This window comes from Venturia canescens, chromosome 11 (assembly GCF_019457755.1).
Source record: "Venturia canescens isolate UGA chromosome 11, ASM1945775v1, whole genome shotgun sequence".
NCBI classification, from domain to species: Eukaryota; Metazoa; Arthropoda; class Insecta; order Hymenoptera; family Ichneumonidae; genus Venturia; species Venturia canescens.
Window position 1 is genome coordinate 10,570,013 of NC_057431.1, and position 14,575 is coordinate 10,584,587.

Sequence of the window (14,575 nt, forward strand, 5' to 3'; positions counted from 1 at the left end):
AACACAGCAGGAAATAGATAAAGAAAAAAGTTTTAATAAAAAGACAGAAGGCTATGGCAGGAGTGGCGGGCCAAGCCAAGAAGAAACGAAATTTCGTAATAAGCAAATGTGAGATTATACGAGCGTTCATCACCAATTTCATTTAATCTTTAACGCAATATATCTTTATTACTAGTAAGAAAATTCATTATATACTCATTTGTTATTGTGTACGTTTTTCATAAACTTCATAAGAAGCGTTCATTCGTTATATGAAAAGATAAACGATTTTTTACGCACAGTCCCTGTAACCCTGTGTATTTTTTGAAATATTTAAACACGTTTAACTAAATAACGAATAAGACGAACCCTTCAAAATTTGACATGCGTGTAAGTCGACTACCCATTGGAACTCTGTGTAAATTTCAAGACTTTCTTAGGAAAATCGTTTCGTGCATGAACTACCTTAAAATCTGTCTCAAACTCAATAGTCTGGTTCGACCGTTTAATTTTTAAACGACCCAATTAGATCTTCTTTCGCCAAATTCCTCGTTGAAAAAAATCAAGAGTTTTTTCTCGTCGAAAAGAATTTCAGATACCAATTAAAACGCAAAGTAGAACACGATTTTTATCTCGCGGCAGTTTTCACGACAACTCAACTACATCTCTTGTCGACCTACGTGGAAGGTGAAAATATACCCCACCCAGAGAACCCCTATGATAAGCATAATGACAAAGAGAAAGATAATGACGACAGAATGGCGTCCCCTTTGGGACGGTTCGTTCCGATAAAAAAATAAACATGGAAGCTTCCTGATCCTAGAAAGCGATCAGAAACAAAAGCGTGAGAAAACGTACAACATGTTCGACCCCAACTTCTATGAGATGTGAGTATAATAAATTACAATTTTCTTATGGAAGTTGTACACTTACGTAATACATGAGCATTAAAAGTTTTGTCTTCCCCTCCGGTGGGAAGAACCCATGAATATTTAACCACACATGGACGTGAAACTGGAAAAGCTCTCAATTTTTCAGGGTGCGTGTATTCAATTTTGTTATATTTTGCAGTATATTGACGAGTCGTTGTGACAAGCTGAAACTATGATGGAAAAAGATAATCCAGGTATCGATCAACCTTCGATAAAAAATTGAAAAATTTTTCATTCAAAATAAATAAAGCTCACTGAATATACGATCACCCTTTTACAAAAGCCTGCTAAAACAATCCCCTTACGAAAGCCTAAAAGAGATCAAAATTTATGGATATAAAAAATTCAGACTCAAGATGAATTCAGCACTCTGCAAAGTCTCAATTGCAGTAGCGAAGAAAATAAGTAAAAAGATCCTATTTCTTGGCAAAAAATCATTTAATCATGAAATTTGCAAAGTGGTTTTCGAAGATTATAGAAATAACCGTGTAAGGGATGGCTGGAGGTGAAATAGAGTCATAATGACTTCGCTTTTCTATTTTATTTCGAAAACAATTCATGTTTCAAGGGCTAACTTTGAATTTGAAAAAATTATGTTCATAAATAATTGTTCAAATATTAGTCGTGATAGTGGCTCAACGCCACGTATAGAAAATGCATGGCGCGAGTCCTCTGTAATCTCATAATAAATTCGAGTATGACGCTTTTCAATTTTTTATATCTGTCAAGCTATTTTTATAAAAAAAACGTAAAAAAATTGGATTTTAGGGAGCGTTTTGAATTTTTTATATAAAATTAAAATTTCTGATTTCATAAAAATAATAATTATTAATTATTAATATTATAAACTAAAATGAAATATATTCAGGTTACGTATATGCCTACGCCTGGAACCGTCGAAATATGGGCCTAGTTGGCGGATGGCCCGAAGACAATCAGAATATAATAGTCAGAAATTGTGCATGGATATACGCTTTGATTGTTTTGCTGTTCATTTGGTTACCGATGAGTGCTAGCGTGTTTTTTCTCAGTAATAGTTTAAGCGAATTGATCAACGCTATTGTCGTTAATGGTCCCGTTGTAGTTTCGATCTACAAACTTTGGCTTTTTCGAGCGAAGAGAGAAGGTATGTAATTTTCCAAATATTTTAGTTGAATTACATGTAAGGGAAACCGGGGCAGAACGAGACACAAAAATAGTATATTACGACCCTAGGCCCGAAAGTTGGATTTCCTGGCATGTGCTATATGAAGGCCGAGGCGAAGCCGAGGCCTTCATGTCGCACATGCCAGGGCATCTAACATTTGGGCCGTGGGTTGTATACTATTTTTCTTGATCCCGTAGCCGAAAGTACGTTCAATAATTACTAGCAATTGCAAGGAGGGGGGGGGGGGGTGCCCGCCCGACTTTTGCAGGACCGAGGCGAAGCCGAGGTTTTGCTGGTCGGGGCGGGCATTAAAAACATAAACAAAAAGTAAAAAAACACACACAAAATATCACACAATGATACAACAATATTATTAGTACAAATAAATAATTCGTTGATACATGTCTGATTCAAAGTCCCATGATAGTTAACAATTTTTATATATGAATATTTCCCGCTATACTTGATAATTTATATGAATATGTGCTTTCCTATGAACCTGGAATTTGGAAATACAACATTATTCCGGACGACCATATTCATTTTATAAGTTCGGTTACATTATTTTCTGTTTTCGCATCCGAACGAACAAATGTATGTTATTCGTCCAGGTTCATGGCAGTATAGCGCATAACATGAATGATAAAAGTTACGCTATACGCGCCCGCTTGAAGCAAATAATAATGATGCTTGGCAACGAATAAACAAAATCATGGCAACGAATACAGGCTTCACATTCATATATCGAAATGTTAAAGGATCACCGGCCGCAAAAATATCGTCAGAGCGCACTGAAGTTAGCCGAGTTAGCCGGCCACGAAAAATGCTCTTCCCGGCCTGAAACGCGGCCGGAAAGTGCGTACTTTCGGCTAGGGGAGCAAGAAAAGATCTTTTTTTAATAGATTTTTCAAGACTGAGTTAAAACGCGGTTTATTCATCGATGATTTGTGAAATGGAGTGAAAAAGTACATTAAACTTTGACTCAAGACATTTTTTTGTTAGCTACGTTTCACCCTGAAAACAATTGTTCCTTTTATAGATAATTACAAAAAAAATACGTCACAACTTATAAATTTCTTGGTTGCTATGAAGTCAGGAGATAGACAAAGCTTCTCAAACTTCTGAAAAGTAGAGTATCCATGAAGTACCGGGTAGTAAAAATTGGGAAAATAATTTTTCGATGCGTTTTTTTGTTCATTTATTGGATTATGGAAGTAGGCTTGAAAATGAATGGCACAAAGTTTAAGCAGAACAATTATATATTTTATTCAATAAACTTTACTCGTAAGGGGGGATACCTTTGCAATGGTAAAAAATCGTTGATTTAGCCTAATGCTTTTCGGGAGGTAAATAAATAATTATCCCACGATTTGCCAACTCTGTCACTTATTGAAGTGTACTTTAATGTACCATAGCGTATTTTTAAATTTTTATAAAAATAAAATCTGATGCAGATATCCCGCTGGACTGAAAACAGGTCAATAACTTGAAAGTTCCAAAATGGCGGCCACTCTGGTGCTCGTTGTAATCGTCTGAAACCAATACGGTTAAAATTTTTTATTCAAAACACTTATAATTCGTCAGTGAACCTAAAAAAGTAGTAATAAATGAAAAATTGGAAGGACCATACGATTTTTGAATAGATTCAGCGATTTTTATGAATTTTTTGGTACATTTTGTCATGAAAATAACACTTTTTGTAGCTGATTTTTGGAAACAATGAGGTTTAGCGACAAGGTACTGATGTCCTTTAATCGTGTGCAAAATTTGGTCAAGATCTATCAAACAGTTTTCACGTGAAAGTGGCCGCCATTTTGGAACTTTCGAGTTGACCTGTTCTGAGTCCAGCGGGATATCTGCATCAGATTTTATTTTTATAAAAGTTTAAAAATACGCTATGGTACATTAAAGTACACTTCAATAAGTGACAGAGTTGGCAAATCGTGGGATAATTATTTACCTCCCGAAAAGCATTAGGCAAAATCAACGATTTTTTATTCGACCCCATTGCAAAGGTATCTCCCCCTTAAAGGTCTATCGAATCGAGCGTTACAGTGGTCGAAAAAGTGACTCTAATTCTAACAACGAAGGGCCATCTAAATATTAGTTTTATAAACAAACTTATAGGACTGCGAGCACGCTCTTATGTGTGTTGTTTAATATCAAGTTAATTAATATTATTAATATCAATTTTATTACTATGTTGATGGATTTTTTTTGCTCATATTCCAATATCGTTCAGTACGCTGTGTTATATAAGATGATCGTTTTATGCCTTGTTTTTACTTTTGCAATCGTGCCACGTTTTCGATATTTATTTTTTAGGTAAATGAATTCATCCAAGTGAAAATGTGCGGTTCCATGACTGTAAATCACACGACAAAAAAACACTGACAAAATATCACCGACAAAAAATCACACGACAAAATATAACACCGACAAGAAATCACACTACAAAATATCACATCGACAAAATATCACACGGACAGTGTATCGCCATTAAATTATTAAAGGTTTCAATTAAATTGTTTTGGGTTTCAAACAAACCCACAGTATATCCCCACATAAACTAACTGAAACAGATAAACATATACATCTCTACACAAACAAACCCAAACAAACAAATACATACATCCTTACAAAAACAAACCCGAACAGACAAACACATACATCCTTACACAAACAAACCAAAGCAGACAAACACATGCATCCCTACCCAAACAAACCCAAACAATACTTATACACAAACAAACCTAAACAGACAATCACATACATCCCCACACAAACAAAAATTGAGCTTCGACTAATCCGTGATATATTCGAGATTTGCCTCTATATACTATATCGATGCGATATATTTTGTCACAATTATTTGTGGTCTTGTGACATTTTGTGTGCGTGATCTTTTGACGTGTGATATTTTGTGTGCGTGATCTTTTGACGTGTTATATTTTGTGTGCATGATCTTTTGACGTGTGATATTTTGTCGTGGTGATATATTGTCCGTGATATTTTTTCGTGTGATATTTTGACTGTGATATTTAGACATGCTACCAAATGTGCACGCAGTAGTTTGTGCTTCATTTAACAATCTTCCTATTATTGATGATAAAAAAAACTGCATTCATTTTCATTTAGTTGAATGAAATTTTGACTGAATATTATCTATGTGCATCTTTATTTAAATAACAAAATATAATGTTCTCATAAAAATGTGTTTTTTCTTTTCGGATTTCAAGTTATGGTGGATTTTTTATGTGCGATGGCTAGAGATTGGGCGGAACAAAGAACGAACGAAGAAATGGAAGCGATGATGCGAAGGGCTAAATGGACCAGGCTGATATCAGCTATGTCCATCCTGATATCGAGCACCATGTGTTTAACATTTACGGTGGTTGGGGTAAATTTCTCTGATTGTTTTTCAGCATTATTTATAAATATTTAGAAAATCAACACGTATAAATTATTTGTTTTTCCGAAATTAAATATTTTTATTTCTGTTCTTTGAATATTAAAAAAATACGAAAACCACGGAACTCAAGTGGATGAGTGAGGCCGAAATTAAGTCTCAAAAATTCTAAATCAAGTCCTTTGACCCTATTTGAACAGAGTGCAAAACCGAAGAGAAACAAGTCCCATTTCGGACTTATCATGGGCCTATTCAATTATGGGAAGCAGACTCACAAATAAAAATGGCACGAAGAAAGAGTGATTTCATTCGATTGAGGTATCGTGAGTAGCTGGAGATCCGAGCAATTTTTTGTGAGGCTTGTGAAGTGGGTATGTTTATTACGAAAAATGAAATATTTGTTTAAGACCTTATATACTCTTGCAGCGGACGAAAAAACGTGATTTTCGTGATTTTTTTTTCGACAAGAAAATAAATGTTTATTGAAAAACTATGAACGACATTCATTAGTACATATCTACGAGTACTTGTGCAATTTTTTTCATCAAAAAATTTCTCAAAATGGCGCAATTCCAGCTGTATTCCAGTGGCACCTTTTTTTGAGCATCAGTTCTAGTGGGCATGATAACTGAAAACTATTAATCCGACCCATACCAAATTTATGCCACTTATTTATTATAATAATAGCTTGAGCCTGGACGAAGGATTTGTCAAAATTTTGATTAAAAAAAAATGGCAACAGTTTTAACAAAAAAATTCATTTTTTGAAGTGCTAAATTTTCGGTTTTTTTGTTACAATTTTTTTTCCAAAAAAATACGAAATCCTTCGTCCAGGCCCTAGGTTTTATTATAATAAATAAGTGGTATAAATTTTGTGTGGATCGGATTAATAGTTTTTCAGTAATCGTGTCCATCGCAAAGGTATTGTTAAAAAAAAACGATTCTGAGATAATTGCGTTTAAAGATTCAACATGAGAATATTCTTCAGAAATTGTACTTGAAGAATATGTAATAAAAAATGTTTCTATTTTTCTGCCCACAAGTTTATATAAGTCCTAGCGGATTTTGTGACCAGCTTTCTGATCGTTTTTGTACAAAAGTTGACCAGTCATTTGTGGTCGGACTGAGCTGAACATTGGGCATTCACGTCGGTCGTTCCGACCAAGAAATCGTAGTGGAAACTCGAGAATTCCGACTCTGACCACGAATGACGGGCCTACTTTTATACAAAAGTGACTAGCTCCATTCCAACCACAAAAAACTGGTTACAAAATCCGCTGGGGAGACCCTTGAATTTTTTTGCAATCTTCGTGGGGTGCCCTTAAAGTAGAATTATTGAAGAATGTTCGAGAATTTTATCAGATTTTTTTATTACAAATTACGTGTTCTAACATTGCTCAGCTCTTCACCAACTCACAATACCTTGAATGGGGACCGAAAAAAGTAATACCCTGAATGGGTTAAATTTTATTACTACGTTGATGGATTATTTTTGCTCATATTTCAATAGGTTTTCCCTAGTCCACTCAAGTCTCGATTTCCAATTGGAACTGTTTCTAGCACTTTTTCCAGGAATCCGATGATCCGCCAAGAAGCGTATGAAAAAATGAAAGTAAATTGATACGATTATTTTCTCAGACGTACGAGGCGTATTTCGGGCGTAGAAATATGGCGAACGACTCAGTCCTGGCAGTCGGTTTTTTGTATCCTGCCTATTTTCCTTTCGACACGGTTTCTTTGTACGGATATTTGCCACTGATGATTGCCCAGTACTGGGGTACGGTTGTTTCCATCGTTGGCTATTTTGGCCCGGACAGCTTAATGGCGATGATCATGTTGCATCTCGTTGGACAGTTGGAAACAGTCAAAATAGCGCTGAACAATATCGTAGACGAAAAAAGTCTCAAGGATCCCAGCATTTATTGGAAGAGGTTTTCTACCATAGTACAGAAACACGAAGAGCTCAATCGGTTCTCATTTTATATTCTGAAAATAATTTTAAGAATCCTTCCCCTTCAATCGTGTACATGTCGAATTCTATAGCCCACAAAAACTTTTTTAGTGAACACTGCTATAAAAAAAAGTTTGATTTCATGAAAAACAGGGGAATCCTAAAGATATTCATCGGTACCCAACAAGTCAAAACAAAGAAGTCGGCTCAATCAGTTCAAAGTGTTCAGCCCCCTTCTTCGAGACAAATTAACCAGTTAACTGGTAAGGACGCGTGTGTGCGTCGAAAATTTCAGTGCCAAAACTGGTAAGGACGCATATATGCGTTTTTTCCAAATTTAGATGAATTTCGATGAAACTTGGTATCCGAAGGTTTTCTGGGCCGCTGAATCCGAATCTTAAGTTTAATTTTGAAAATTCGGAATGGTGGATCCAAGAAGGCGGACTGACATGTAAATGATTATTTAATTTCGATGATATATTTTCAACAAAATTCTCCCACCATTAGCTGGTGACTGTGAGTCACGACCCCGGAGTGTGCCACGTGGAGGCTGCGATAGGATTTTACACTCCCTTTTTTCAATGTTTTTTTTTTGGTTTGAATTTTGATTTTGATTTTTCCCTATTTTTCTTTTTTGTTCTGCGTTGATTTTAGCCTTGAGATGAATTCTTGCAGAACTTTTTTCCCCTTTTTGCATTTTGATTTCCTTTTATACATTTTGATTTTCTTTTTTGCAATTTGAATCCCTTTCGTGCATTTTGATTTTCTTCTTTGCACTTTGATTTCCTTTTTTGCGTTTTGATTTTATTTTCTGCATTTTCATTTTTTTTTTTGCATTTCGATTTGATTGAAGCGTTGAGCATTGAAAATCAGAAATATATCAAGAACAGTTATGACGATTTTCGTAGCGTACTCGATCGTACTAGTTTGGCACGAGAATAGATTCACTCGTTTACGAGTTAAGTGGTTAATTTTTTTGCAAATCACACAAGTGTTTAATGCACTTCACGGCATCAGAAAAATGTTTTTTGCATGTTTTTATTAGTAATTATAGAAGTTCGATTTTAGAATCACGTTTAGTGATCGTGTTATAAGGTAGTTCGATAGCTAAGTACCGTATAAAAAATATGCATGGTGCAGCCCCCTTTTTGTGTGAACATGCACTATTCGTTGTGAAATATGTTGCAAAAATCATTCAAATTATCGTTAATGGTCAGTAAAAAAAAATATATGTGGTTACGATATTTTACTAAAATTTCATAATTGCTCGTGATTTTGGAATTTTTATATTTTTTCTTTTCGTACGCCCCTGCTAGAACACATCTTCGTGCCGTATGCATATATATGAGCACACAAATGATAGCTCAGAAGCGCATGAATCGTAGCAACACTGTACGCGGGTAACTGTCTGAGACGAGCGCAGCGTTTCAAAGTATAGTGATAATCATGGCTTGTCTCACGCGACAGCGTTGCCACGTCGCGAACCTTGAAGTTCTCCCACTCAAATTCTCGTACGATTTTTATTAGAATTATTTTTTTCTCAAAAAATAGACGGTAGATCATGTTTTTTTTTTAATTTTTTCTTCAGAAGATACTCTAACACTGTGTTTTTTAAATCAAAATCGTAAGAACCATTTTCGAGTTATTGCGATACACATTTTTTGTTTGAACATTACCATGTGGTCCAATGGAGAAACCATAAAACTTCAACTTGCAGTGTCTAAAAAACTATACATTAGACTACTTTTTTTAAATCGATTCGTTAGATTTTCCTGCGCAACATATATTTTTTTCACAATTTCAGTAAGTAATTTTTTTTTTGCCATTGAAAAACCCTAAGTTGAGAAATATGTTTTTATTCATTTCTCTTGAACAAGGTATGCCAAAAGCTTCAAATTGTGATTGGTGATTTTGTCGATATTGATAACTATGTTCAATTTTTTTCATCAATACCTGTTCGTTTATTTGATCACCAGATGAACGTCCTTGAATGAAAAAATAAATGATTAGTTCATCAAGTGACCAATCCGAAATTTTTTTCTTTGCAACTATCATTTGAAAAATGAGTTAAAAAAAATTGCTGAAAAATACTGTTCTGCTGTTTTCGAATTAGTCAAACTACGCTCGAGTTCAGGCTGGAACCAAGTGTTGCGACCCTAACAGATCCGGGAGTCGTAAAAAAAAGTCTCGATTGGGACTCAGGATAGGTCAGATCCAAATGGGACATTTTTGTTCATTCGATTAAGACTGGATGTCACGTGAAAAGTCCCAAATAGGGTCTCTCTATTCTATTTGAATCAAGTGAGAGAAAAAAATCCTTATTTCGAGTTCATCCACTTAAATCCTGAGTCTAGAGTCCCAATAGAGACTGTTTTCGGCACTTTTTTCAGGGACTCGCTAATCCGTCAGCGGTTTCAATTCGACTGTAAATTTGTATATTTATAGCATATTTGTTCCGAGACTTAGAAACAATGAATTTATACCGGTGTTCCCATTAGCATTAAAAAATAATCAGAATAATTAAAAAAGCGAGATAAAAATGTGTGTAAGATGAAATATTAAACGATATTCAATCATTCATTAAAGCCGTGCAGGAATGATCGAAGATTCCTTCAACTTCATGCTCTTGGTTCAAGTGGTGAATTGCAGTATTTTATTCTGCTTTCAAGGCTACGTTATTATCACGGTACGTATTTAAATTTCTTCAATTAAAATTACTTCAACCCCTTAACTGGTGGATTCGCCACATGCCAGAAGTTGGCCATGGCTTTATGAAATTCCAATGGCATTTCTAGCTATCAAACTTCACTAATAATTTTTCTGATAGATGAATCACGACATTTCGTACATATCCTTCGAGTTTTCTTTGGGCGAAAGTTATCAAAATTTTTAACGACCCAGAATGGGTCTCATAAAGACTGCACGTAGAGATTTTAGGGGAGACCGGAGCTGGTTGGCCAACTTTTCAAACTATCGTTTGTAAACAAGAAACCAAAGAAGATTTCAAAATTCAAACGGTTGTTTCGAGTAGAAGCAACTTTCCTCTATCTCAGATCAAAATTCGAATTTTTTAATTTAAAACTTAACCCTTACAAGTCACGCCTCAAGTTTCTGGCGTAATAGTCACACGGGGTCCAAAGTACCTCACTCACTTTGGGGGACGATAAATAATTGAAAAACTGTAAAAAAAATAAAATAAAAATACTGCAATGTATTTTGAACCGTTAAGAAACGACCATAACAATTTTATTCTATTCGTGTTATTTTTAATATTAAAAAAATGTCAAAGAAAAGAATGCAGGAAAAATGACTTTTTTCACAAAAATCGATGGAGAAATCGTAATTTTCAATTAAAAAAAAAATCAACTCGTTCTATAAACCTGAGAAATCACACTTTCAGGTAGTATTAGTTAAATTGGTCACGCTGGGGTGAATCGGACCCCGGATCTTCGCACAGTCTGACTTGATCGACTACCAAAACTAAACTAACGGGCCCTTCAAATAATAATGAGGCTCTCTTCTCAAAGGTTCGAACTATCGACCGAGGGCACCACAAGTCCCATTTTCTCGAAATTTCTATTTGGTATTTAATGAGTTATTGAATCGTTTTTTTGACGAACCATTTTTGTGTCAACCGACCCCACAGTCGGGGCAAGTTGACAAAAGCATTGGGGCAAGTGGACTATGGTACTATTTTTACCTAATAATCAACTACGTATTAGTGAAATTAATAAAAACGGATAGTTTTCAATATTATTCATTTGATGATCCGAACAATGAATACAAAATGTTGACATAAGTGAATGTAAAGATAATTTTTGTTCAAAAGTCTGAGAAAAAGGAATATTTGATCCTCATCCTCGTCATCAAAATCAGAATTGCAGTTTTTACACTCATAGAATATTGTATTTTTACTGGCACACCTTGAGTGGATCCATTTAGAGCACTCATGTACGTCGACACATGTGTTAGCCACTGTTGGCCCACTTACCCCACGCTGTTTTTTTTTTTAGCAACAAAACGTTCTACCAGCAAATTATAGCGATAATTAAGAAAAATACTGTGCACAATTATAGTTCATTATATGAGCATTCATGTAGAGAATTATTCTAATAATTGGAAAAAAAATCGAGGCAGCAGGAGATAGAAAAGATTGACGTAAAAATTTGCTTTTGTACCTGGATTTATAAAAATTCTTCACTGTTCCTAAACGACGTGTCGCTCTGACACTTCGGGACACACGAATGAAAAAGGTTCAAATGAGCGATCATATCGACCGGACGTATATTTACATTCCGTAGTTTGGGTGTTATTGTTTATTAGTCAACTTGCCCCGTCGGCCAACTAGCCCCAGTTTTCCCTAATCTTTTTTAAAATTTGTTCGTTTTCTTATGGTTTTTTGTTTTATTTTTACTAGTTTTTAACAGTCAATTGATTTAAAATAATTTTTTGAGTTTCAGCCGATAAAAACGGCAGCAACTCAGGATGAAATAATCTTCTTACCACCATTTGTTACTCAGGAAAATTATTTTCGTTATAATCTCGATTTATAGCGTTAAGCCGTTTCCTCAATTGAAAAACTCTATGACGTCATAAATCGGCATATTTGCGTATTAAGAGTGTGGCACGGCTCGCGTTGGCTTTTCTTCTATTAATTAACTTAAGGAGGGTGGCTACGTTCGTCAAATTGATAAGAAATTGATCAAATTTAGTGATAATGTTCTTCAACATCAAGTGCGAAGACACAATTTTTTTCAAAATTTTCTTCTGCTTAGTTATCGAGTAATTACGCATTAAAGCAGATTTCTTATGCCCGGAATGTATACCTATATATATGGAAACGCTATGCTTATACACGTGAACTTTAGTGATCAATTACTCGATAACTGTGTAGAAGAAGAATCTTAAAAAATTTGTATTGTCAAATTTAACTCTAAAGAATATGTTCACCAAATTTTATTAAATTCTTATCATTTTGAAATTTTTAATGTATTTAACATGGTTTAGCATGGCAACATTGTATCGTCCCTAGCCACTCTCCTTAATACTTGGCGTCGAGCCAAGTACACGGAGAGACTTTTATAGCAAAAATTACTATGTTTTTATAGTAACGTCGGACCACATCGATATTATAATAATAATCGCTACAGAGTGTGTCAAATAATGCAAAAGTTTGGGAAACCATTACCACACTTCATAGTAAATAACGCGTTGTACTACATCAAAAATGAACACCGAGCGAATTTCGACCAAAGACATAGTAAATAATGGAATGATTTGATGAAAATTTAGGAGATAACATAGCAGTCGTTTCTCTGTGCTATACGAAAAATTGCATAGTTTCGTAATTTCCCTTTTATCGCATTGAATTTTGCTCAATAACATAACAAAATTAATACGCCCACCAATTATATGAGACGTTGCGAGTATAAACATGAAAATTAACCAGTGGAACATAGTAAAATTTCAAGCAATTTGTCCAGTCACCAATTTTTAACATTTCGCCAGACTCGAGTGACATTCGGATATCGATACATCGTTCGATGTAAGAATGTCGTAGACCTAAATTTTGCCTGTCGTACATAGTAAAAAATTTGAGAGAACTGCTTTCGGCATCAAAATTACTATGCACTTTGGTGAAATGTAATAGAATGGCGATATAGAACAGCGCTGCTATAAAACATAGCAAATTTTTCTAGCAAATTCATCCGAAATATTCGTATAAAAGTCTCTCCGTGTATCAATGCAACCGTCTACCAGTAAAGGGGTTTAGAGGATGGATCAGTCGGTATATTACAACCATGAGTGCGAGAGAGATAGTTGCAAATTTCGAAATCGAAATTCTTTGACAAAGTTTGACCGATTAAAAAAAGGCTCTGTCAGTCGATTTTTGCCATCGTTCTGCGTAGGCTGGCAGAGCCTTTTTTTGATCAATCAAACTGTGTCAAAGAATTTCGATTTCGAAAATTCCAAGTGAGGTTAATCGACTGATCCATACTCTTAAGGCTTAAGATTGAAATCGCCTAATTAATGGCTTTCGGAAAAATACACTTTTGATAGACGTTTCTCGAGGGTTTGACTGGTGATGAGGAATTTCCATTTCTTCAAATGATGTTTTTTATTTGTTTCGCATCGACCGGAATAATACACTTGTTTGTGTATTGCTGGGCTAGCGATCTCCTTGTCGTTGAAGTGAGTGATCATAATGAGAATAAAACATTATTTTTACGAACTTCTGTCTTTTGTGGACTGTTTCGTAGAGTACTTCTTTGAGCTATGCCGCTTACGAATCGCAGTGGTATCTTTTGAAACCTAACGAAGCTCGATCACTGATGATGTTAACGTACCGAGCTCGAATCCCTCTTGAAATAACTGCAGGAAAATTCGTCGGATTTTCACTCGAACTTTTCACCACTGTAAGTAACGCTTTCAATTCGTCTGGTCACCTCCATTTTATATCTATTTTTTAAATGCACTGTACAGTCGGTATCCATTGATAATTACGCTCTTCTCATTTAGATCATGAAAACCTCGATGGGCTACTTGTCAGTTCTACTGGCTGTGGAAAAGTCTTGAAATCATGGATTATTTTTGGGACACGAATAGTGGAAACATTTAGCTTAGAAGCGTACCTAGAAATCACTTTCACGTAATAAACATTCATTGGAATATGTTTTTTCGCTTAGTTTTTTATTTTTTTCCAAAAGCAGTTGTAAATCCTTTTTTTTTTGTAAAGCACTTTTTCGTGAAATGGTGCTTCTCCTCTGTACGATTATCCCATCTCGTGGTTTCATCAAACTCGAAAACTAGTGAAATCTACTATTTTGTAGATACGCAATTTCTAGGAATCTTCGTTTTTGGTAAAAAAAATGTTACAACGATAACTCAATAAAATTCCGTTCAAGTCATTGCGATGAGAACTGGAAATAACGATTTTCCCTAAAAGCCAATTTCCGGTAAGTAATCGAAAAATCGACCTTGTGAAGAGGCACGTGTCGGGTTGAAAAAAACGAACAAAAATTGCTGGAGCGAAAAATGAAACGTGCGTATTCGATGAATTATGAAAAAATGAGCAAAACCCTATCTGGGATTGTACTACCGAACAAAATTTCTCAGGGAATTGAATTTCAATTATAAATTCTTACAATTCGACAGCT

The 14,575-nt window shown here is 35.0% G+C and overlaps 1 protein-coding gene across 4 annotated transcripts; it reads left to right on the forward strand.

Annotated features, from left to right (window-relative positions):
- Window positions 1–1,022: 1,022 nt before the first annotated feature.
- LOC122417936 (odorant receptor 13a-like) lies at window positions 1,023–14,070 on the forward strand. 4 transcript variants are annotated; one of them, XR_006262400.1, is made up of 6 exons: window positions 1,023–1,105; window positions 1,780–2,037; window positions 5,298–5,458; window positions 10,005–10,104; window positions 13,679–13,834; window positions 13,938–14,070. XR_006262400.1 is itself a non-coding variant. In XM_043431868.1 (5 exons), exons 1-5 carry the CDS (start codon window positions 7,289–7,291, stop codon window positions 13,992–13,994), a joined length of 594 nt encoding a protein of 197 aa, XP_043287803.1. In that variant the 5' UTR covers window positions 7,238–7,288; the 3' UTR covers window positions 13,995–14,070. The 4 variants fall into 4 exon arrangements, 3 of the variants coding, with proteins under 3 accessions (XP_043287803.1, XP_043287804.1, XP_043287805.1); XM_043431868.1 differs by lacking the exons at window positions 1,023–1,105; window positions 1,780–2,037; window positions 5,298–5,458 and adding exons at window positions 7,238–7,437; window positions 13,479–13,610; XM_043431869.1 differs by lacking the exons at window positions 1,023–1,105; window positions 1,780–2,037; window positions 5,298–5,458 and adding an exon at window positions 7,238–7,437 and having other exon boundaries at window positions 13,938–14,061.
- Window positions 14,071–14,575: the final 505 nt, after the last annotated feature.

What these genes read in the sequence shown, in the direction of transcription:
- LOC122417936 (XM_043431868.1), top strand. Translation starts at nt 7,289, where the DNA reads ATGGCGATGATCATGTTGCATCTCGTTGGACAGTTGGAAACAGTCAAA. An exon ending in AAACACGAAGAGCTCAATCG is followed by an intron (nt 7,438 to 10,004) that starts GTTCTCATTTTA and finishes CATTCATTAAAG; the next exon opens with CCGTGCAGGAATGATCGAAG. An exon ending in GCGATCTCCTTGTCGTTGAA is followed by an intron (nt 13,611 to 13,678) that starts GTGAGTGATCAT and finishes ACTGTTTCGTAG; the next exon opens with AGTACTTCTTTGAGCTATGC.